Raw genomic sequence first — 22055 nt, forward strand, 5'->3', positions numbered from 1 at the left:
TGTGGCCTGCTGGAGGTCATTTTGCAGGGCTCTGGCAGTGCTCCTCCTTGCACCAAGGCAGAGGTAGCGGTCCTGCTGCTGGATTGTTGCCCTCCTACGGCCTCCTCCACGTCTCCTGATGTACTGGCCTGTCTCCTGGTAGCGCCTCCATGCTCTGGACACTACGCTGACAGACACAGCAAACCTTCTTGCCACAGCTCGCATTGATGTGCCATCCTGGATGAGCTGCACTACCTGAGCCACTTGTGTGGGTTGTAGACTCCGTCTCATGCTACCACTAGAATGAAAGCACCGCCAGCATTCAAAAGTGACCAAAACATCAGCCAAGAAGCATAGGAACTGAGAAGTGGTTTGTGGTCACCACCTGCAGAACCACTCCTTTATTGGGGGTGTCTTGATAATTGCCTATAATTTCGACCTGTTGTCTATTCCATTTGCACAACAGCATGTGAAATGTATTGTCAATCAGTGTTGCTTCCTAAGTGGACAGTTTGATTTCACAGAAGTGTGATTGACTTGGAGTTACATTGTGTTGTTTAAGTGTTCCCTTTATTTTTTTGAGCAGTGTATATATATTTTACCCCCTTTTTCTCCCCAATTTTGATCTTGTCTCATCACTGCAACTCCCCAACGGGCTCGGGAGGTGAAGGTCAAGTATGCGTTCTCCGAAACATGACCCTCCAAACCGCTCTTCTTAACACCCGCCCGCTTAACCCAGAAGCCAGCCGCACCAAGGTGTCGGAGGAAACACTGCTCAACTGACTTCGGAAGTCAGCCTGCAGGTGCCCGGCCCCCCACAAGGAGTCGCTGGAGCACAATGAGCCAAGTAAAGCCCCCCACCCCGGCCAAACACTCCCCTAACCCTGACGATGCTAGGCCAATTGTGCACCGCCCTATGGGACTCCCGGTCACGGACAGTTGTGACACAGCCTGGGATTGAACCCGGGTCTGCAGTGACGCTTCAATCAAATCATGGTGACACTTTTGTTCACATATTCTGCCCCATTTTTACATAGCGAAAAGACTGAAGTGAGCGAGCATGGACATATGTGGTGAGAGTTGGCCGATTTTGTTATGGTGGGTGCAGTTTTGCAGTGTAGAATGTTTGAGTGAGTCAGGTCAAAACTGAGACCATAGAGTATCATTAGCCTAGGTTAGTTAGTACAGTGTCATTTCTGAACTCTTCCCCCATCCATCCTCAACATCCCACAGTGCAGGCGCGAGATGTTCCCCAATGCTGGATGGGGGGCACGAGTGAAAAAGTTTGGGAACCCCTGTACTAATGTACCAATGGAGGCGAAATGCCTCGTATAGCTAACTACCTACAGTATATGCAATCGCAATCTTGCACTTTTCCCCGATCTTTGACAGAAGTAGCAGAGAGTAGCCTACGACAGCGCACTATGCCGACGCCACCCCTGTTGTTTGGCCCTGCAGTACGAGCGACAGTGTTGGTTGACGCGGTGTGGGGACAGGGGGGGCGTGACAGTAGGTCCATTGCACTTGGCCTTGGCAACTCCACCTCCACCATTTCGCCCATGTGTAGCCTACTTGTGCACTGCCACACACACGCACTCTGTGGTCGTTGAGCCCGTGTGCGGTCTCTCTCTCCTTTTAGCTCTAGATTAGCCATTTTCATAGGTCTACCAACACCCCTCTCTCTGTAATTCTCTCCGACTCTATCCCCCCGCACAACTTCAAGGCGATTTTCCTAGTCTTTACCCCGACATTGTTCGTGTTTTTTTTATATCCCAGACAGTATTTTGCTTCGTTAAAGTGTATTTTTGACAGAAGTGCGCACAGATGGAGGACTATCACAAACCCGACCAGCAGACCCTGCAGACGCTTAGGAACATCGCCAACCGGCTCAGGATCAATTCTATCAAGGCTACAACTGCGGCAGGCAGCGGGTAAGCACCATGTTTTAATTAATGCTTCAAAAAGAAAAAGAAATGTGCGACATGAGGTGTCCATGCAGGCTAAGTGATAGGTTTACATGCGTAATGACCATGGCTCGGACATTGTGTGCGTATATTACGCATCGCTCCAGAAAAGGCGAATGTTCTTTAATTTTAGCTGTCCATTTGGCATTAATATTTGACATGGATGAAATTGTGTTACATGTCGATAAAATAATGCAGCAATTGTGTTATGCCTTATTATGTTGTAATAGGGACCCCGAGTGGCGCAGCGGTCTAAGGCACGGCATCACAGTGCGATGTCCGAGCCATGGCCATTACGCATGTAAACCTACAGTCCCTGGTTCGATTCCAGGCTGTATCACATCCGGCCGTGATTGGGAGGCCCATAGGGCGGCGCACAATGGCCCAGCCTCACAATTGGCCGGGGTAGGCCGACATTGTAAATAAGAATTTGTTCTTAACTGACCTGCCTAGTTAAATAAAGGTTAAAAAATAGACTACTCGTTGCATTATTTTCGAATGTGCAGTAGCGTAACGGTAGGCCTTTTTTTAAGTCGTTGAATTCATATTTTTTTCTGGTTATGTAAGATGTGAGCGAAAATGTGATTCAATAATGAATGGGTCGTTCGTTACACGTGGTGGCGACGTGGGGTTCGTCCGCCGCAACTAAAGGGACTGCGTTCGTGCCTGGCGCTCCAACGCGCCTGCATAAATTCAGCCTTCACCTCCCATCCTCTTCGCAGAGCGAAACGATTGGTGACGGGCTGATTTTGATGCTCGTCGGTCCACCGCGACCTGGTCAATCTCCAGCCAATGCCCTCCCTTTCTATAATTATTGTTCAGGCTTGTCCTTTGTATATTTTTGGGGCACACGATATTCGGGTTAAGAGAAATGCCAGATAGCGGTAAATGTTGTTAGAACACATGTTATTTATATTTTGAGACATTAATTCATTCGATGTTCTTATTTCCTTACGTCTGTTTATTACAGTGCAGTAAACAGCTCACATAAAATATGCTGTTGGAGGCATTATAACCAGGGACACAACCTTTTTTAGTAAATATTTCTAATTCCACATCGACAAATAATGCCAAGGCAGAATTATACTTGTTTTTGGGGGGGGTGTTAATTTATTTGTCTTTTAGTTGATGATTTTACTTCAATACATATTTATTTTATTCATTGTCTGTTTTTAACCACCTTTCTGTTTCAGGTTGATTAAAAATCATAATTCTGGTGGGTACTTGGCACCTGTGCTATGGTGAAGCGTTCTAAATGGCCATGCTCTGTTTGGAATCTCATAAGTTATAGATGCTTTCAAATGGCGTTTTTATATTGTCTTTTTTTCTTTTGCATTTTGCTTCGAGCACGGAGTTTTGGCGACGAAACAAAAATAATATTTTTTTTGCGGTCAGCTGTAATAAAACTGTTTTAAGTGTTGGGTGACTGTCTGAATGTATTGAAGAGGGTCTGCCTTATGTTACAGGCAAATAGTGGATCGATTGTCGTGAATGAGTGTCGACGCTTTATTACGAGATGACGGTTACAGTTGGTACACAGGCTAATATAGGCTTAACCCCGGCACTCAATGAAGAATGAATATCAGAGTTTAAGTCGAGGTGATCAAATGCGGCCGAAGAGGCCTTTGTTTCCTCTGATCCTCCAAACAGTGTGTGCGTGTTGCGAAGTCTCGGCTCTGACTGTCAATGCGTCTGCATGCGTGTGTCTAGTGGAAATATTGGAGGGCGACGTAGTAGTCAAAACTGATTGTAGGTCATTTAGTGTGTGTGTGTGACTCTTTCCAGCTATACACTTCAGTGTGAGCTGAGCACGTGGAGGTGTGTGTGTGTTTTATTTGTGCATGCATGTGTCAGTCAGAGCCCCTGGTCTGACCTGTTGTCCTGTCCTCTCTGGCCTCCAGTCACCCCACATCATGCTGCAGTGTGGCAGAGATCATGTCTGTGCTCTTCTTCCACACCATGAAGTATCGCCCTGAGGAACCCCGGAACATCAACAGCGACCGCTTCGTCCTCTCCAAGGTACCACTCTCCCCCCCTGTCTAGACATCCCTAACCCCTTAACCTCCCTCTAGGGAAACACAGGTATCCCAGGCCCAGATAGTGGTGAAACGTTTACATGCACTTTCCCGTATTCATTTGAAGTGATTTAACCTTAATACCTCTGTGCTCAACCTGTCTAAATTCGATGTTATTTAGTCTGTGATAAAGTATGACGTCTGCCAAGTCCATTCTAAAGCAGTGCCTCCATGTTCACCTCTAAGGTAAGGCCTGCTGTAGTAGCTAAGCTCCTCCCCTTCCGCAATGACCTCATTAGCCTCATTGGACAGACGTGGGACACTTGATCTGTCTGTCCTTCAGTCGCCCGCCTGGCCATCAGACTCTGTTTTATCAAGTTTGTCAGAGTAGATTGGCAGAGTGGTTAGAACCCTTAGCCAGCTCAAGGGCTCTGTATCAAACTCATTCCATTTCCAAAAATCAACCTGATGAATTAATGGAAAGCTGTATGTTCATAGGATTTTTCACCAGTCAGATTGCATTGCCCAGTCTGTGCTGGGAAGAGCCAGCCATATGATTTGAGAGTTTTTAAAGGCCCAATTTGTAGAGTAAGCATGTAATCTGGTGCAGGGACCTGGGCCCTTTAGGAGACCGACCGGGAGGCTGGAATGTACTCCTACTGGGACTACTGGAATGTCATTCATTTTGGGGGTGTGGGAGGAAGAACGTTTGGGATGAGTTTCTCAATCCAAGAAATGAACGTGGTCCAGGCACCGAGTGTGATACTGTATGTGAGAGTCTAACATGGGGAATAACAGCTCGGCTGTAAAAGATGGTTGTAGTGAATAGTTGAAGTCTGTTTTACATTAACTATGGCCCTTTGTGCGTCTTCTGTCTGCATGAGGTCATGTCTCTGTGCGACGGTAACAAAGTCGTAACTTGTATCTGCGAGACTCTCTCTCTCTCTCTATCCCTCCCTCTCTTTCTCTGTCTCCTCCAGGGCCATGCAGCCCCGGTGCTTTACGCGGTGTGGGCCGAGGCAGGCTACCTGAAGGAGAGCGAACTGCTCAACCTCCGTAAGGTCGACTCCATCCTGGAGGGACACCCTGTGCCGGTGAGAATAGGAGCAGGAAGTGATCTGTCGATCCACACGGCACAACATTGTTTGGCCCACAAATAACCTCTGCGCTCCACTAACACAGTGAGAGTTAGCCTTTTTAAAAGCCTGGCTTATCTTTAGCCCTTTCTCGCTCACAGACCTGTTCACCCATGACAGTTTTTTTAACCTATTTCTTAAACAGTCAAATTTATCCTCCGAAACTCTACTTGTCCCTTTTTCAGAGCACTGGTATTCCCTTGTCGAAGAGAGGAAGTCTGAGCACACAACATACAGTCTATACTGTAGTGTAGACTGTATGTGCTTGTGTGACAGACAGGCTGTCCAAGGCCCCTTTTGTGTGCACGCACAGTAGCTTCCTAGTAATGCCATGCCCTGTTCACACATGCATGAGTAAGCCACTGATTCCCTCAATTAAGATTTGGTATCTCTCCATCTAATGCGTACACATTGATTTACCCTGTTGAGCTGTTAATTTGACCACTGAATGAATGTGTATGTTTCGGAAGTGTGTGTATGTTTGAGAGGAAGTGTGTGTTTTGTGGACAGTGTGTGATTTTGACGGTAATGAGACCTGAATGTGGGTGTGTTAGGACTGAGTAGGTAGTCTTTGTGTCGGATTAGTTTATGTCGGTGGAATTTAACAGCGTAGTTGATGTAATGTTTGATGACTTTGTTTAATGTGTAATGTGTGTTTGTTGGTGTAATGCATGTTTATTATGTGCTGTGATGTCTAACATTTGTGCGTGCGTGCGTGTCAACAGAAGCAGCAGTTTGTGGATGTGGCCACCGGCTCTCTTGGACAGGGTCTGGGGGCTGCCTGCGGGATGGCCTACACTGGGAAATACTTTGACAAGGCCAGGTGAGAGACCATTCTCCCACATATACACGTCTGCACATAATATGAACTTCTGCATAGGACTCAGTGACATGCTGACACCCCTCTAAGGTCATTCTTTAGTTGCGCGGTCATACGTTGTCTGGCTATACAAGAACACACAGAGCCAGACAGACCAACACACAAATAATCAGATACATAGCATAGACAAAGGGAAGTAAGCACAAGGAAATATGTGCAATTAAATAATTTGGATGCGCCCTACAATGAAGTTATACTGTGATACTCGCCTGCACATAGGCATAAAGCCGTCCTGTTCATAGACAAAAGGCATGCATGGACACAACAAACACACCTATACTCATGGTGCACACTGCGAACAACGTGACAATCTGACATTTGACATTTCACCGCCCCTATAGAGAGTAGATGCAAGGGTGTGGGGGTGTGGAGAGAGAGGCTGGCCGTTTCACGGCTGAACATGGTTTGGAAGCCAGCTTCTTTATTGTGCGCGGCGAGTTCCAGAACGGCCACGTGAACACTGGGCAGACAGCCATAGACAGCGTTCCAGGCTCCACTCTCTGTATATGACAAAAGCAGATTCCCCTTTTATATCTGAATCCATAGAAAAAGGCTAGAACAGTAGGGGGCAGCTGAGCTGTACCTTGGGGTTAGGGATAGACTTTTGAAAAACGGTTTTAATAGGATTTTTGTTGTTGTTGCTTTTCACTGGTTTCATTTTTGGACAGAGCAGTCTGCCGTAGAATTTACTCGCGGGGTGGGTTGGATGCACTTTCTCTGCATTTTGTTCAGTCAATTCTTCTGCTCTAATAATCAGGGCTGCGAGAGAGCCTCCCTCTTTCTCCCTCTTTTGCTCTTCTCACTCCCTGATCTCTCTCACTACTAACCCTTCCTTTGTTAGTTGTTTTCCATATTATGTCTATCTCTGACAAGCTACCCAAGAAAGACCTGAAAATAGCCCATATTAATATAATAGCCTTAAAAAATAAGGGTCATGAATTCAACAACTTGCTAACGTCAGATAACATTCATATATTAGACATTTCCAAGACTCACTTAGATAATTCCTTTGATACGGCAGTTGCAATACAAGGATATAACATCTACTGAAGAGACGGGAATGCCTATGGCGAGGTGTTGCTGTATATACTCAGGGCCATATCCCTGTAATGCTTCTAGAAGATCTCATGTCAAGTGTTATTGATGTGTTGTGGTTGCAGGTTCACATGCCTCCTCTAAAACCTCTTCTTGTATCAAGATAATGTACGTGAAATGCTAGATGGTGTATTTGATGTAAGTAGAGAGGTCTCTTTTCTTGGGGACCTGCATATATTGTCTGGTTTTCATCAAGCTGTCCGCTCAAGAGGAAGCTAGGTTATTAATCAACCTACCAGGGTGTTTACAAACACTACAGGAACTATCAAATATCATGTATTGATCACATTTTACTAATACTCTAGAACTTTGTTCTGAAGCTGTATGCCTACCCATTGGATGCAGTGATCACAATATTGTGGCTAATCCAGGAAAGCCAAGGTTCCTGAAGCTGGGCCTAAAATAGTGTATGAGATCATACAAAATATTTTACTGTGACTCTTATGTGGATGATGTAAACAATGTATCTAGACACTGCACTTGACGAATTTATGACATAGCTTCTTATAATTATTGATAAACATGCACCTGTTAAGAAACTGACTGTTAGAACTGTTAAGGCTCCATGGATTGATGAGGTATTGAACAACTGTATGGTTGAAAGAGATGGGGCAAAAGGAGTGGCTAATAAGTCTGACTTACTGCAAATTGAGATATTTTGCAACTAAACTTAACAAAAAGAAGAAACTGTATTATGAAGCCAAGATCAATGATTTAAAGAATTTTGCCATGCATCCTCCGAAACACAACCCAACAAAGCCGCACTGCTTTTTAACATAGTGCGCATCCAACCCGGAAGCCAGCCGCACCAATGTGTCGGAGGAAACACCGTACACCTAGCTACCTGGTCAGCATGCACTGCACCCGGCCCGCCACAGGATTCGCTAGTGCGCGATAAGACCAGGATATCCCTGCCGGCCAAACCCTCCCTAACCCGGACGACGCTAGCCCAATTGTGCGCCGCCCCATGGACCTCCCTGTCGCGGCCGGCTGCAAAAGAGCCTGTGCTCGAACCCAGAGTCTCTGGTGGCACAGCTAGCACTGTGATGCAGTGATTGGCAATTAAATCATCCTTAAAATAATTGACAAAGTGGGCAAACTTAGGCTGGAAATGCCAACAACAAGCAGTGAGCCATCGTTCTCATGCATTAAACGAATAATGAAAAAAACATTGTACGTTTGAATCTTGTAAAGTTAGTGTGGGAGAGGTGGAAACATTTATTGTTATCGATCAACAATGGCAAACCTCCTGGCATTGACAAATTAGATGGAAAACTACTGAGAATGGTAGCTGACTCTATAGCCACTCCTATATGTCATATCTTTCATCTGAGCCTAGAGGAAAGAGTTTGTCCTCAGGCCTGGAGGGAAGCCAAAGTCAAGAATGGTAAAGTGGCCTTTAATGTTTCTAACAGCCAACCTATCAGCTTGCTTAAGCAAACTGTTGGTGAAAAAATGTGTTTGACCAAATACAATGCTATTTTTCTGTAAACAAATGAATAAGACTTTCAGCATGCTTCTAGAGAAGAGCACGCAACATGTACTGCACTGACACAAATGACTGATGATTGGTTGAAATAAATATTGTGGGAGCTATGCTGTTAGATTTCAGTAACGTCTTTGATATTATTGACCATAACCTGTTGTTGAAAAACCTCTCCCATATTGTGGAATCAGAGCTATCTATCTAATAGAACACAATAGTTTTCTTTATTGGATGCTTCACTGATGTTAAACATATAAAGTGTGGTATATCGCAGGGCAGCTCTCTTGGCCCTCTACCCTTTAATATTTTTATCAATGACCTGCCACTGGCAATTCACAAAGCCTGTTTGTCCATGTATGCTGATGATTCAACCATATACGCATGCATCAGGAACCACAGCTAGTAAAGTCACTGCAACCCTAAACAAAGAGTTGCAGTCAGTTTTAAAATGGGTGGCCAGTAATAAACCGGTCCAGAACATCTCTAAAACTAATTGCATTGTATCTGATACAAATCATTCCCGAATTTCTAGACCTGTGGCTGGTGAGAAAATTGAGGAGACTAAATTACTTGGGTTGTAAATGGTCAGGTTCTAAACATATTGACTCGATGGTTGTAAAGATTGGGAGAGATCTGTCCGTGATGCTCTGCATCACACTCCACAAGGCAGTGTCCTGTCATCTGGTCATGTGCTGCAAAGAATGACCTAGTTAGGCTGCAGCTGGCCCAGAATAGAGTGGCACATTTTGCTCTTCATTGTAATCAAAGGGCTAATATCAATACTATGCATGCCAGTCTCTTGGCTAAGAGAATTGTTTGCATAGTTAACTTACACACAGCACTGACACACACACGTACCCCACCAGACATGCCACCAGGGGTCCAGAACAAATCCAAGGAAACATACAGTATTATACAGAGCCATGAGTGCATGGAACTCCCTGACATCTAATATAGCGCAAGTGAACAAATAAAGCAACACCTCACGTCACAACGCCTCCCCCATGTGACCTACTTATGTATGTGTAACTGATAGATGCAAACACACACACACACACACACACACACTACATGTTAATGTATGTCAATTGTAAAGTGTTTAGTCTGTAATGTATTTGTTATTATGTGTCGGACCCCAGTAAGACTAGCTGTGGCCATTGGCATCGGCTAACGGGGATCCTAATGAAATCAACAACAAGAGAGCGTGCTCTTTCCCTCGCCTCTCGCTCGCTCTCATCCAGCCTCAACTCTGACTCGTCTGTAATGTATGACTGCTTTTGTTACAAACTCTTCCTCTTATAGTCTGTGGCCCCAAAACATACAGCCCTACATGCTTAGGCCAGTGTCACGGATAAAGGGAGTGATCCATGAATCAAATGACTGAACCTGTCAAATACACTTAGCGGGAGGGTGAGGATTAGTGAGTCAAAATGCCACATTACAGCTTTAAACCCGCACTGACAGTACCCTGTTTAATTGATTCAGCAAATGGCGTTTGAATATGATTATCCATGCTTAGCTGATCAAAGTGCAACGTAAAACAATTTGGCGCAGGTTCACAAGGGTGTGTGTGGAGACGACGTTTCCCTGTCGTTGGGTCTATGTTTGACAGAACGCCCTGAGGGCGCTCGGTACAGGTTTGGACTGTGAGCTGTCAGTTTGATGTGTTCTGTTCTCACCCCTCTAATACTCTCCCTGGGGCAATGCTGTGGCATTATATGAGAGAGGGAGCGCATCTCTGTCTGAAGAGATCAGCTTTAGACTAGACTGCTCGCCTCAACCAATGCATTGTGGTAAAATACAATATTGGTTGATCCATAACCTGTCTAAATAGAAGGTTAAATTAAAGGTTAGACTGCGTAGTTATCCTGTTACACGCATGAAGGTGTATTTTAAATATGATTATCACCTATTGTCTTTCAAAGGCTTTGTGTGTTTGAACAAGGTCTCGATCTCTGTGCTACGAGGGGCACCCAAACTCCTAACTAATCCAGGCAGTGCTTTAGAGTTTAGAGCTGCAGAAGCCCAGTAATCCCTCAGAATGTGTAGGATACACTCTCCTGTGTGTGTGTTGTCTTAAGTGCATACTTACACACACGCGCGCCGTTATGCACATTTGAAGGGTTACCTCAGTTGGGTTACCATTGTGTGTGTGTGTGTGTGTGTGTGTGTGTGTGTGTGTGTGTGTGTGTGTGTGTGTGTGTGTGTGTGTGAGAGAGAGAGACACGGTTGTCTTAAGAGTATGGTTTTGCCCTGACCTAATGCCCTGTTGGCATAGCCTTTGACAGCCAATGATTTTATTAGGGATGGCAAAACATTAATCTGTGAAAAGCTTTTGACTTTGTGTAAATAGCTCTCTTCCAACAGTGTCATTCCTCCAAAACAATAGAGGTAGTCATTTATCCATTCATATGTTGATATCTACTTTTGTCCATGTAGTTAACAAGCTACATAATCACCATTATCATCAACTCATATGCTATAACAACCAGTCAGTCAACACACTGCTATTGTATCATATACACTATATAAACAAAAGTATGTGGACACCCCTTCAAATTAGTGATTCGGCTGAAATGCTCAGCCGCAAAGTGGTAGGTCACACAAGCTCACAGAACAGGACCCTCGAGTGCTATAGCACACAGCGCGTAAGAATCATCTGTCCTCGGTTAGAACGCTCAATACCGAGTTCCCAACTGCCTCTGGAAGCAATGTCAGCACAAGAACCGACAGGAGCTTCATGAAATGGGTTTCCATGGCTGAGCAGCTGCACACAAGCCTAAGATCACCATGCGCAAATCCAAGCGTTGGCTTGAGTGGTGTAAAGCTCGCCGCCATTGGACTCTGGAGCAGGGGAAACTTGTTCTCTGGAGTGATGAATCACGCTTCACCATCTGACAGTCCAACTGATAAATCTGAAATCTTAAGCATACAGCATACACTAGACGATTCTGTGCTTCCAAATTTGTGGCAACTGTTTGGGGAAGTCCCTTTCCTGTTTCAGCATGATGATGCACCCATGCACAAAGCGAGGTCCATACAGAAATGGTTTGTCGAGATCGCTGTGGAAGAACTTGACTGGCATGCACTGAGTCCTGAACTCAACCCCATCGAACACCTTTGGGATGAATTGAAATGCCGACTATAAGCCAGGCCTTGTTGCCCAACATCAGTTCCTTCCCTGTAGAGTGGAGTCTGTTTATAGTAGCAAATGAGGGGATATTAATGAGGGGATATCCATATTAATGCCCATGATTTTGGAAATAGATGTTCAACGAGTAAGTGTCCACATACTTTTGGTCATGATGAGTGTACCATCATGTAAGCCTATTAGATTGTGTTGATTTAAATTGCATTGCAGCTCAGAGGTTTAGCCAGTGTGCTGGTGCAGGGAAGGGCTTTCTGTCTGTCTGTGAGTCGTGAGAGGTGCTGCAGCTCCCCTGAGGCGAGACTAACTGAGAGAAACCGGGAGGGAGGATGTTAAACGGTATCTGGTCCAGGTGTCTGTGGCTCCCTCTCTAGGCTCCGGAATGCTGTCCGGTTCGGAATGCGTGCCGTAATGTGTCGTGTCTCGGCCGATCTTCTCGCTTTAATGAGAATGTGTCTATTTGACTGGAAAGCTGTCAGGCCTTGTTAACCATGCAAGGTGATGGGAGCTCCGAGAGGGTTTCAACTGTTCCTGTTCGCTCTGTATTCGGGGAGGGCGGTTGAGGGGCGGCCTCATTTCGAAGATGAAGGGTGGGGGTTGTGTGGACAAATTTCTGCCGGAAGGGGAGGAGATGTTGAGGGAAAGTGTTATAGTTCTGCACCTTTTTGTGATGCATTTCATCCCTTAGTCAATCAAGTGGTAATCAATTGTAAATTGTGGATTAGTCATATTACTCTACATGTTTTATTAGTGTTTATTTATTACAAAAGCTTTACTGCTGTGATCTTGCGTCTAATTCTGTCTGTCTGCCTGTCTCTCCGTAGCTACAGTGTGTACTGCCTGCTGGGTGATGGGGAGATGTCTGAGGGCTCGGTGTGGGAGGCCATGGCCTTCGCCTCTTACTACCAGCTGGACAACCTGGTGGCCATCCTGGACATCAACCGTCTGGGCCAGAGTGACCCGGCTCCCCTGCAGCACCATGTGGAGAAGTACCAGAAACGCTGCGAAGCCTTCGGGTGAGTGCTGGGAGAAAGTCTGTCCTCGAAAATGTGTGGCTTAGAGACCGTGAAAGTGGGTCTGAGAATGTAAATGACTCCCACCAATTTTTCCCTGGTGTGTGTATGTGTTTGTAGGTGGAATGCCGTCATTGTGGACGGGCACAGTGTGGACGAGCTGACTAAGGTTCTGAGCCAACCCCGTCACCAGCCCACCGCCATCGTAGCCAAAACCATCAAGGGCAAAGGAATCCCAGGTACACACTCCCCAACAGTAATACAGCTCAACAGAAACTGAATCCCATGCGCCCCTATAGGTACTAGTACAGACGGGTTCACCCAGAGACTAACCAAACCCTAATACTATACCGGGGGGGAGATGGAAACCCTGCTATAGCAGCACTACCTTTTCCTGAAATATACTAACACTGTTTGATTGGGACACTGACAGATCCACATTCCAAAATATCTGTGGTGCTCGGCTGCTGCTTTGTAATCAATACATACTATCAAACCCCGCTATTCCTGAAATCAAAAAGGCATAATCTGTGCCTGTCCCTTAAAAGACATAAAGTTATGTCTAATGGACCTGAATAAGCCCTCCCTGTCTCCTCTGAGGGGCACCTAAACCTGTGGTAATCTGGGCAGTGCTTTAGAGATGGAGCTGCAGCAGCCTGTTAATCCCTCCGCATGTGTAGGACACACTCAGATCACTGGCCTTTGTCTGGTTGTTGTCATGAGAGTAGGGCTTTTGATGTGGAGCCCTGACCTATGGAATTGTCTTTTGATGGCCACTCATGTGTAAGGCTTTGTGATGAGAGGGGGGGGTGGGGGGAGGGGGCGTTGAGGAATACGTCATTCGGTGCTGGTATCATCAAACGGATATATAAAATGAGCAGATTGCCCACCAATCGATGCACTGCTTATATACATACTAAAGCCGTATTTGCTGTGCGTGTGTGTGTGTGTTTTCCATGTTCTCTGTGTGTGTTATAGCTGCGGAGGACAAGATGGGCTGGCATGGGAAGCCCCTGCCCAAGGAGATGGCTGAGGGGGTGCTGAAGGACATCCAGGCGCGCATCATGAACAGTAATAAGCGCCTGTACCCCGCTACGCCCACTGAGGACGCCCCGCCCGTCAGCCTGCGCAACGTTCGCATGCCCAGCGCACCTAGCTACAAACTCGGAGAGAAGGTGCGTGTACTTGAGAGGGAGCAAGAGCGTTTGAGAAAGAGAGAGAGACGCTTTAAGTCCTGGAACAAGGCACGGGCACTATCTGAACTTATGGTGATGGACGGCTACACTGACCTGTTAAAAAAAAAAAAAAATGAACTAACCCATTCATTGGTTGTGTTTGGCTCCAGATTGCCACGCGGAAGGCCTATGGCATGGCTCTGGCTAAACTAGGCCGCTACAACGAGCATGTGGTGGCTCTGGATGGCGACACCAAGAACTCCACCTTCTCTGAGCTCTTTAAGAACGAGCACCCCGAACGCTACGTCGAGTGCTACATTGCCGAGCAGAACATGGTAAGCTTAGCCGACACCCTATGCCACATATCTGACCTGATTCTAGGTCTAGTAGGCTGAAATGAAGTGTACTGCTCACAAAATCTTCATAAGAGACAGTCAACGTCTCTCCCAAGAAAGTAAAAAAGAAAACCAACAATGATAAGCTGTTATTCATAGCACTATGTGACGTCAACCCAAAATGACTATCAAAGTTCCATCCAGCTGTAAAAAAGAAAAAAAGGTCTTCTTCTGCTTCTTTTCACCCGCGTGTGAATTATTCACCTCTGACCTTCAGAGTGCCACACCCACACTTCTAGGGCCTGGATCCATCTACCTGGTTGGCTAAGAGACCTATTAATTCGTAATGTCTCAGCATGATTCCAGTGGCAGTTCCTTCAGAGGCATCACTGGCAGGTTTAATGGAGCTGTATTGTGGCCTGTGACTCGTTGTGACTCCCAGACTCAATAGAGAAGTAAAATATAGATCAGATGTTATTTAGATTCATTCTTTACCTTGGCCGTGCTGTCACATCAAATATTATTAAGGGATTGGAACATTTTAATGCTTTACTGGATTTCTAATTATCCTGTTGTTTGTCCCTGACAACGATAATGCTCTATGCTAGCTGACGACACTTTGCTTTGCTGTACCTAATGTACATGGCATTTGTTTAAACCACCAATGCATTGTATTTTCGTGAGTAAAAGCTCTCACTGACCATGTCTCACACGGGCCCCATTCATTTAGCAAGGCCTCATGGGGAACAGGGGAATGGGATTTCTCAGGGCTAACAGGAAATGAAATGGGACAAACAGAACATTTCCCCCCGTATGAATTGAAAGATGCTGGCTCCCTTCTTATGTGTCTAAAGATTGACGTGAGGCACTTTGGGCAGACTGTGAGAACACAAGTTGCTCAGGCTTCTATCTGGTCTTTGTAATCATGAACACCGCTTTCCTCCCTCTCCTCCTCTGTCAGGTGAGCATTGCGGTGGGCTGTGCCACGCGGGACCGCAACGTGGTGTTCGCCAGCACCTTCGCCACCTTCTTCACGCGTGCCTACGACCAGCTTCGCATGGCCGCCATCTCCGAGAGCAACATCAACCTGTGTGGCTCCCACTGCGGCGTGTCCATCGGTCAGTCCGCCCACTGACCTTTGACCCCCACCCTAGTGAACTGTCTGTGTAGTGACCCCTGTGACTTCCTCACTGTGACCCTGACGTAGCTCTCAGCACTTGTTCCTCTGGGACTGATTCAGCCCACTGCAGAAGACTTGGCTTACTGTCACACAGTGCTAACACAGTGCTTCCCCTAAAACTGTTTAGGTGGAGAGGGCCTTTGGCTTCAGTTGGTTTCGATCAAACATTTTGGTAACAATCCTGCAGTGGGTTGAATGGTTCCCTCGTTGTTGACCTCGCGTCGTATAATCCTGTATTATTTCCTGAATCCTGAACTTTGCTTTTGTTTCTTCACATCTTCCTTCCATCTATTAATGTATCAGTGTGGCACCGGCCAGCACTCGTTCCCTCCCTCCCCCTCTCTCTCTCTGTGTCACGGAAGTGGTGGTGGCGGGGCGGCCAGGCTTCCTTTTGGTTCCTCAGGTACATTGCATGCCCACGCCGACTCGCCCCACTGAACGCATGCCTGCCCTGTAGCTTTCACTTTCAGCAGCCCCAAACACGCCAAGTGTTGTTCTGTCTGACTTGCGCACGTGTGTGTGTACGTGCGTGTGTGTGTGTTCTAGGAGAGGATGGTCCTTCTCAGATGGGCCTCGAAGACATTGCCATGTTCAGAGCCATTCCCACGGCAACCATTTTCTACCCTAGCGACGGCGTGTCCACTGAGAAAGCTGTGGAGCTGGCCGCCAACACGAAGGTACTCAGAACCCTCTCTATCACATCTGTCTCTTGCTTTGCGCTCACTCTGCAATATGGTGGTCGGCCGTCATTGTCAATAAGAATTTCTTAACTGCCTAGTGAAATGAAGGTTAAATGAACCAAATATATTGTGTTCACACAGCTGCTGAGTGTGACTCTGTTTTAATAAAGCGGTCTGATAAATGACAAGGTAATGAAAGTCCAGAGGCCGATTTGACATGTTTCATCTGTGCTCCAGGGTGTGTGTTTCATCAGAACCAGTCGCCCAGAGAACACTGTTCTTTACAACAGCAACGAGGACTTTCACGTGGGACAGGCGAAGGTATGGAGTCCAATGATGTTTTTGTTTTTTTACTTTAAAGACTTACAACTGTCTTAGAGTACTTACATGCTTGCAACATTATTTGAATAGAAACATGCCTAGATAATAGAAACATGCTGAGATAATTGAAACATGCCTAGATAATAGAAACCTCCATCCCTTGTCAACCAGGTTGTGTACAAGACCAGCGATGATCATGTGACGGTGATCGGAGCGGGCGTGACCCTTCATGAGGCACTGGCAGCTGCTGAAATGCTAAAGAAGGGTACAGAACCGGAATTTTGGAAAGTTACATAGATCCGTCACAGTAACAACTCGGTCTATATTCTACATTTGCTGTCAGTAAATGTGCTCTTTGCCAAGGCGCTGATGGCATCAACGTCTTCTGAGTGACATATGCACACACACACACACATACTGACAATTTGTTGTGAGATTGGTCCCATTAAGGCATTGGACCGTTCATCATGATCTGGAGCAGGGATGGGCAACTGGCGGCCTGCCAGAGATATATACTGTGCATTCAGAAAGTATTCAGACCCCTTGACTTTTTCCACCTTTTGTTACGTTATAGCCTTATTGTACACACAATACCCCATAATGACAAAGCAAAAACAGGTTTTTATCATTTTTTGCAAATGCATATTACAAGACTTGTAAGTATTCAGACGCTCGTTTTTTTCCCCTCATCAATCTACACTTAATACCACATCATTTTTTGCAAATTTAAAACTGAAATATCACATTTACATAAGTATTCAGACCCTTTACTCAGTACTTTGTTGAAGCACCTTTGGCAGTGATTACAGCCTCAAGTCTTCTTGGGTATGACGCTACAAGCTTGACACACCTGTATTTGGGGAGTTTCTCCCATTCTTCTCCAGATCCTCTCAAGCTTTGTCAGGTTGGATGGGGAGTGTTGCTGCATAGCTATTTTCAGGTCTCTCCAGAGATGTCAAATCAAAATCAAATGTTATCGTCACATACGCGTGTTTAGCAGATGTTATTGCGGGTGTAGCGAAACGCTTGTTTGACCAGGTTCAAGTCCGGGCTCTAGCTGGGCCACTCAAGTACATTCAGAGTATTGTCCCGAAGCCACTCCTGCGTTGTCCTGTTGGAAGGTGATCCTTCGCCCCAGTCTGAGGTCCTGAGCTCTCTGGAGCAGGTTTTCGTCAAGGATCTCTCTGTACTTTGCTCCGTTCATCTTTGCCTTGACACTGACTAGTCTCCCAGTCCCTGCCAATGAAAAACATCCCCACAGCATGATGCTGCCACCACCATGCTTCACAGTAGAGATGGTGCCAGGTTTCCTCCAGACGTAACGATTGGCATTCAGGCCAAAATATTTCAATCTTGGTTTCTCATGGTCTGAGAGTTCTTTAGGTACCTTTTTAACTCCAAGCAGGCTATCATGCGCCTTTTACTGAGGAGTGGCTTCTGTCTGGCCACTCTACCATAAAGGCCCGATTGATGGAGTGCTGCAGAGATGGTTGTCCTTCTGGAAGGTTCTCCATCTCCACAGAGGAACTCTGGATCTCTGTCAGAGTGACCACTGGGTTCTTGGTCACCTCCCTGACCAAGGCCCTTCTCCCCCGATTGCTCAGTTTGGCTGGGAGGCCAGCTCTAAGAAGTCTTGGTGGTTCCAAACTCCTTCCACTTAAAAAAAGATGGAGGCCACTGTGTTCTTGGGGACCTTCAATGCTGCAGGAATTTTTTGGTACCCTTCCCCAGATCTGTGCCTCGACACAATGCTGTTTCAGAGCTCTACGGACAATTCCTTCGACCTCATGGCTTGGTTTTTGCTCTGACATGCACGATGATCAATGAGCTCAATTTCGAGTATCATAGCAAAGGGTCTGAATATTTTTGAAAATAAGGTGTTTTTTTATTTTTCTACATTTGCAAACATTTCTAAACCTGTTTTCGCTTTGTCATTATGGTGTATTGTGTAGTAGATTGATGAGGATTTTTTATTTATTTAATCCATTTTAGAAAATGGCTGTGGTCTGAAAAAGTCAAGTGGTCTGAGTACTTTAGCTATCTAAACTTGGTGGTCAATTTACCTGCTGGGAGGCCCCCATTTGATTTTGTTAGACTCACTCAAATATAATCTAAAAAATGGCAAATATTTCTCTCCACCCTATGGCAAAATGTGTAGAATTGCAGCAAACTTACTTTAAAACAGCAACATTTTCTGTACACACGTAAAAAGAATTCTCTCCACTGTCAAGAGCTGGGTCAGTAAAATATTTTGCTCGCAATGGGGAGGGGGGGGGGGTGTATATGGATGTGGGTACGCAGACCTGCAAGCAACTGCGGCCCCTCATGATGAGTTCGGATTTTTTTTATGTCTTGTGTTTTGTCAGAGAGGATCAACATTCGAGTGATTGACCCTTTCACCATCAAGCCTCTGGACTCCAAGACCATCGTGGAGCACGCCAAGGCCACCAGGGGACGCATCATCACAGTGGAGGACCACTACTACGAGGGTGGGTACTCTGCGCGCACACAGGCTGCCTTCTGAACTCCGGTTATTTAATTCCAGTGGCGTATGTGGCGGAGTGCCTCTGAGGTATGTAGTAACAGATATAACATTATGGAGTTGCCAGGCATTCCTATGATTTGTGGTTCACGCGCTCTGATATTGAGAAGTGACATGGCTGCAGTTTTTGAGCATGTGGAGGAGGAGGAGGAGGAGAGACTAGCGTCGCTCAGTGTTTTTCCACTTCAGCTCTGCTCTGGCCTTTGGGCTTTCACTGACCTAGAAAACAGGAAGGGGGGGACACAAGTCCAAAAGTGTGTATGTGTGGTTTTATTTTGGCACAGTTGCCTTATTTGTCCCTTGGGATTTATACAGTCCGTTGATGGAACTAAACAAAGGAAGGAATGAGCACAGCCATGCCACAGTCAGCATCTTAACATTAACTAACCCCCCCCCCAACCTCCCGAGTGGTACATCGGTCTAAAGCACTGCATCACAGCATCTACAGACACCCTGGTTCGATTCCAGGCTGTATCACAACTGGCTGTGATTGGGAGGCCCAGCGTTGTCCAGGTTTGGCCGGTGCAGACCAAAATCTAACTAGATAAGTCAGTTCTTAACTGACTACCAATCCCCACCCCCATCTATACATGAGCATGAATAGTGTATTGTGACAGGTGAGCATGCAAGGGTGAGGTGGGGGGACGGGGGTGGGCGTCCACTCAGAGCCACAGGGGGTGGGAGGACCATGTGTGAGGGAGAGGAAGGGGAGGCTATGTTTGGGGTGTTAGCGGGGCTGTATAGAGAGACCCAGACCTCAAGAACCCCCATAGTGCAGATGGCTACTAAAGTAAAGTGGTAGAACGCCGGCCCCCCTTCGCCACCCCGGCCTGATTGTCAGTCAATGAGTGGGTGGTGGCAAGGCCTGTCAGGGAGGCTCAGGTCCCAGAGCTGCTCAGTGGGCTGTTGAGGTGTCAGATACAGGGTTAGTGGATTGGAAGACAAAATCGATGTATAGATTGGACTGATTGGCCAGCTACTGTACATGCTGTAGAGCAAAGCAGGGTTTCACTGCACAAAGACAGACCACTCAGCAAGATGGACACAAAGGAGTTTGAGAAGGATGTAAGATGTAGTCTTAGCACTTAACACATTTGTCCTATGAAGACCCAGAAATTAGTGCTCCCTAGTCTTACACTTTGTGACAAATGTTGTTATAAAAATGGCTACCATATAAATGTTATTGACTGACATGTGGTTGTAATTATTTAGGGGGCCTGGGAGAGGCCGTGTGTTCAGCTGTGGTAAATGAGACGGGCTTCAATGTGCACCGTATGGCCGTGGCCCACGTTCCCCGCAGCGGCAAACCCACTGAGCTCCTCAAGATCTTCGGCATCGACCGCGACGCCATCGTGCAGGCCGTCCGCAAGATGCTCAGCAGCTCCGCCAACGCCAAGTAGACCACTACCGCTGCCACAGCACCATTGTCATGGAAACCTCAACAGGGAAGCACTTCTGGCCACACCCGCTCTCCCTCTCTGAGAATAAGAAGTATGAATCAAATAATAATAACTGTCAATGTGGTTTTGAACCTTGACCCCTTTTAAGTTCAGTACCCCCACTCCACCCCATCCCAGAGAAAGTAATGAGTACTGCTGTCGTCTAAGTAAGCAGTGAATGGGTTTTTTAGTAATTTTTGTCCCCCCCCAAAAAAATCCACATTCGACACACCCCGCGTGAGTGTGTGGACATGGGTCTGGTGTAGAGCACTGTTTTTAGCCCCTCCTGACAGGGACTTCACACCAATAAAGGAATGGTTTCTTCACATCCCTTGTCTGTTTTTTTCATGTCTTGTTCTTGCAGGATGTCATGTCCATAATCAAATACCGTCATGCACATTCATTCACACACACACACACACACACACACACACACACACACACACACACACACACACACCTACAGAGCATAGCCTACATGGCAACACACACATCGACTTGAGCCACACCTGATTCATTCTGGTGCTGTGTGACTGCTAAGAGTTTGGACCATGGGGCCCTGTCTGCATTGAGAGCTGAACATACAAGCACATAACCACCATGTGCTGTGCATATTTCATGTGTGTTCAATAATTGAAAAGCCTATTGAAAGATTCAAGACCACTGCATTGTGTGCAGACAGAGATGCTCTTTAAACATCGGGGTCATCCATCCAGATGAGAGACGGTAGACTAGTGATTGCACAGAAACCCACCACAGGAATCTGATACAAACTGCATATGCGGGCTGCTTTCCCTCTAGCCTGAAGACATCTGAGCGGAAGAATATAGGCTAACGCATTTTGAGACGCTGAAGCAGGCTAATCTCTGTCCCTTGGTGAGAGATAGTGTAGTTTAACAGGAGGTGATATTCCATGGTACTCACTGTATTCAAGCCTAGGGTGGGTTTCCTCCATAGGTTAGTGCATGTGATACTGTAACTCAGTGGTTCCCAAAGATTATACTTTTTATTTTTTATTTATGAACTCAGTGAAACTCAACTCTTGAAAGTTGTAATAATGGAATGCACTAGTAGAATCCTCTCGTCATGTCAGTCATTGCATTGTCAGAAATGCCCAGATCAACTAGCCCACGTCAGCTAACATTTTTAAACTAGTTTTTTTTAGGCCATAGAAATAGACGTGGCGCGCACGGGGGACGCAAGATGTTCCCAAATGCTGGAAGAGGGGTCTGTGAAAAAGTTAGTGAACCCCTGCTGTAACTGACCTTTGACCCCTGTGAGTCGGAGCAGCTGTGATAGTGGCGGGGGGGGTGTCCTGGTAGTCAGGGCGTCTGTCTGCTGTACATTAGCAACACCTCCCAGTCCTAACCACGGCTGCAAGAGATGGCGACAGACCCCCTCTGAAATACCCCCACTCCTGCCCACCAGCTGACACCCACCCCAATCTTCAAGCCTGCCATCTAATTGCCCCTCAGTGCTACCCCTACCCCAAATATGCCTCTGACCCTCCCTGTTCATGTATTTCCACACCCTTGAGTGAACAGCTAGTTCGCTGGCTCTGTCAAGGCACATCAGAGCACTCCACCATGGCATCCTTCCCTACGTTAACTGTTCCCCAGGCAGGTCTGCCCACATCTTCCACTGCTAGTAACCCTCAAACACACACA

At 46.4% G+C, this 22055-nt stretch overlaps 1 protein-coding gene across 1 annotated transcript; it reads left to right on the plus strand.

Moving 5' to 3' along the window:
- The first annotated feature begins 1482 nt into the window (after nt 1–1482).
- LOC135504596 (transketolase-like) lies at nt 1483–20714 on the plus strand. The gene is made up of 14 exons (XM_064923314.1): nt 1483–1910; nt 3845–3962; nt 4939–5052; nt 5820–5917; nt 12528–12719; nt 12837–12955; nt 13695–13891; nt 14062–14226; nt 15188–15344; nt 15953–16083; nt 16324–16407; nt 16579–16672; nt 18774–18896; nt 20162–20714. Exons 1-14 carry the CDS (start codon nt 1804–1806, stop codon nt 20347–20349), a joined length of 1887 nt encoding a protein of 628 aa, XP_064779386.1. The 5' UTR covers nt 1483–1803; the 3' UTR covers nt 20350–20714.
- The last annotated feature ends 1341 nt before the right edge of the window (nt 20715–22055 follow it).

This window comes from Oncorhynchus masou, chromosome 18 (assembly GCF_036934945.1).
Source record: "Oncorhynchus masou masou isolate Uvic2021 chromosome 18, UVic_Omas_1.1, whole genome shotgun sequence".
Lineage (NCBI taxonomy): Eukaryota > Metazoa > Chordata > Actinopteri > Salmoniformes > Salmonidae > Oncorhynchus > Oncorhynchus masou.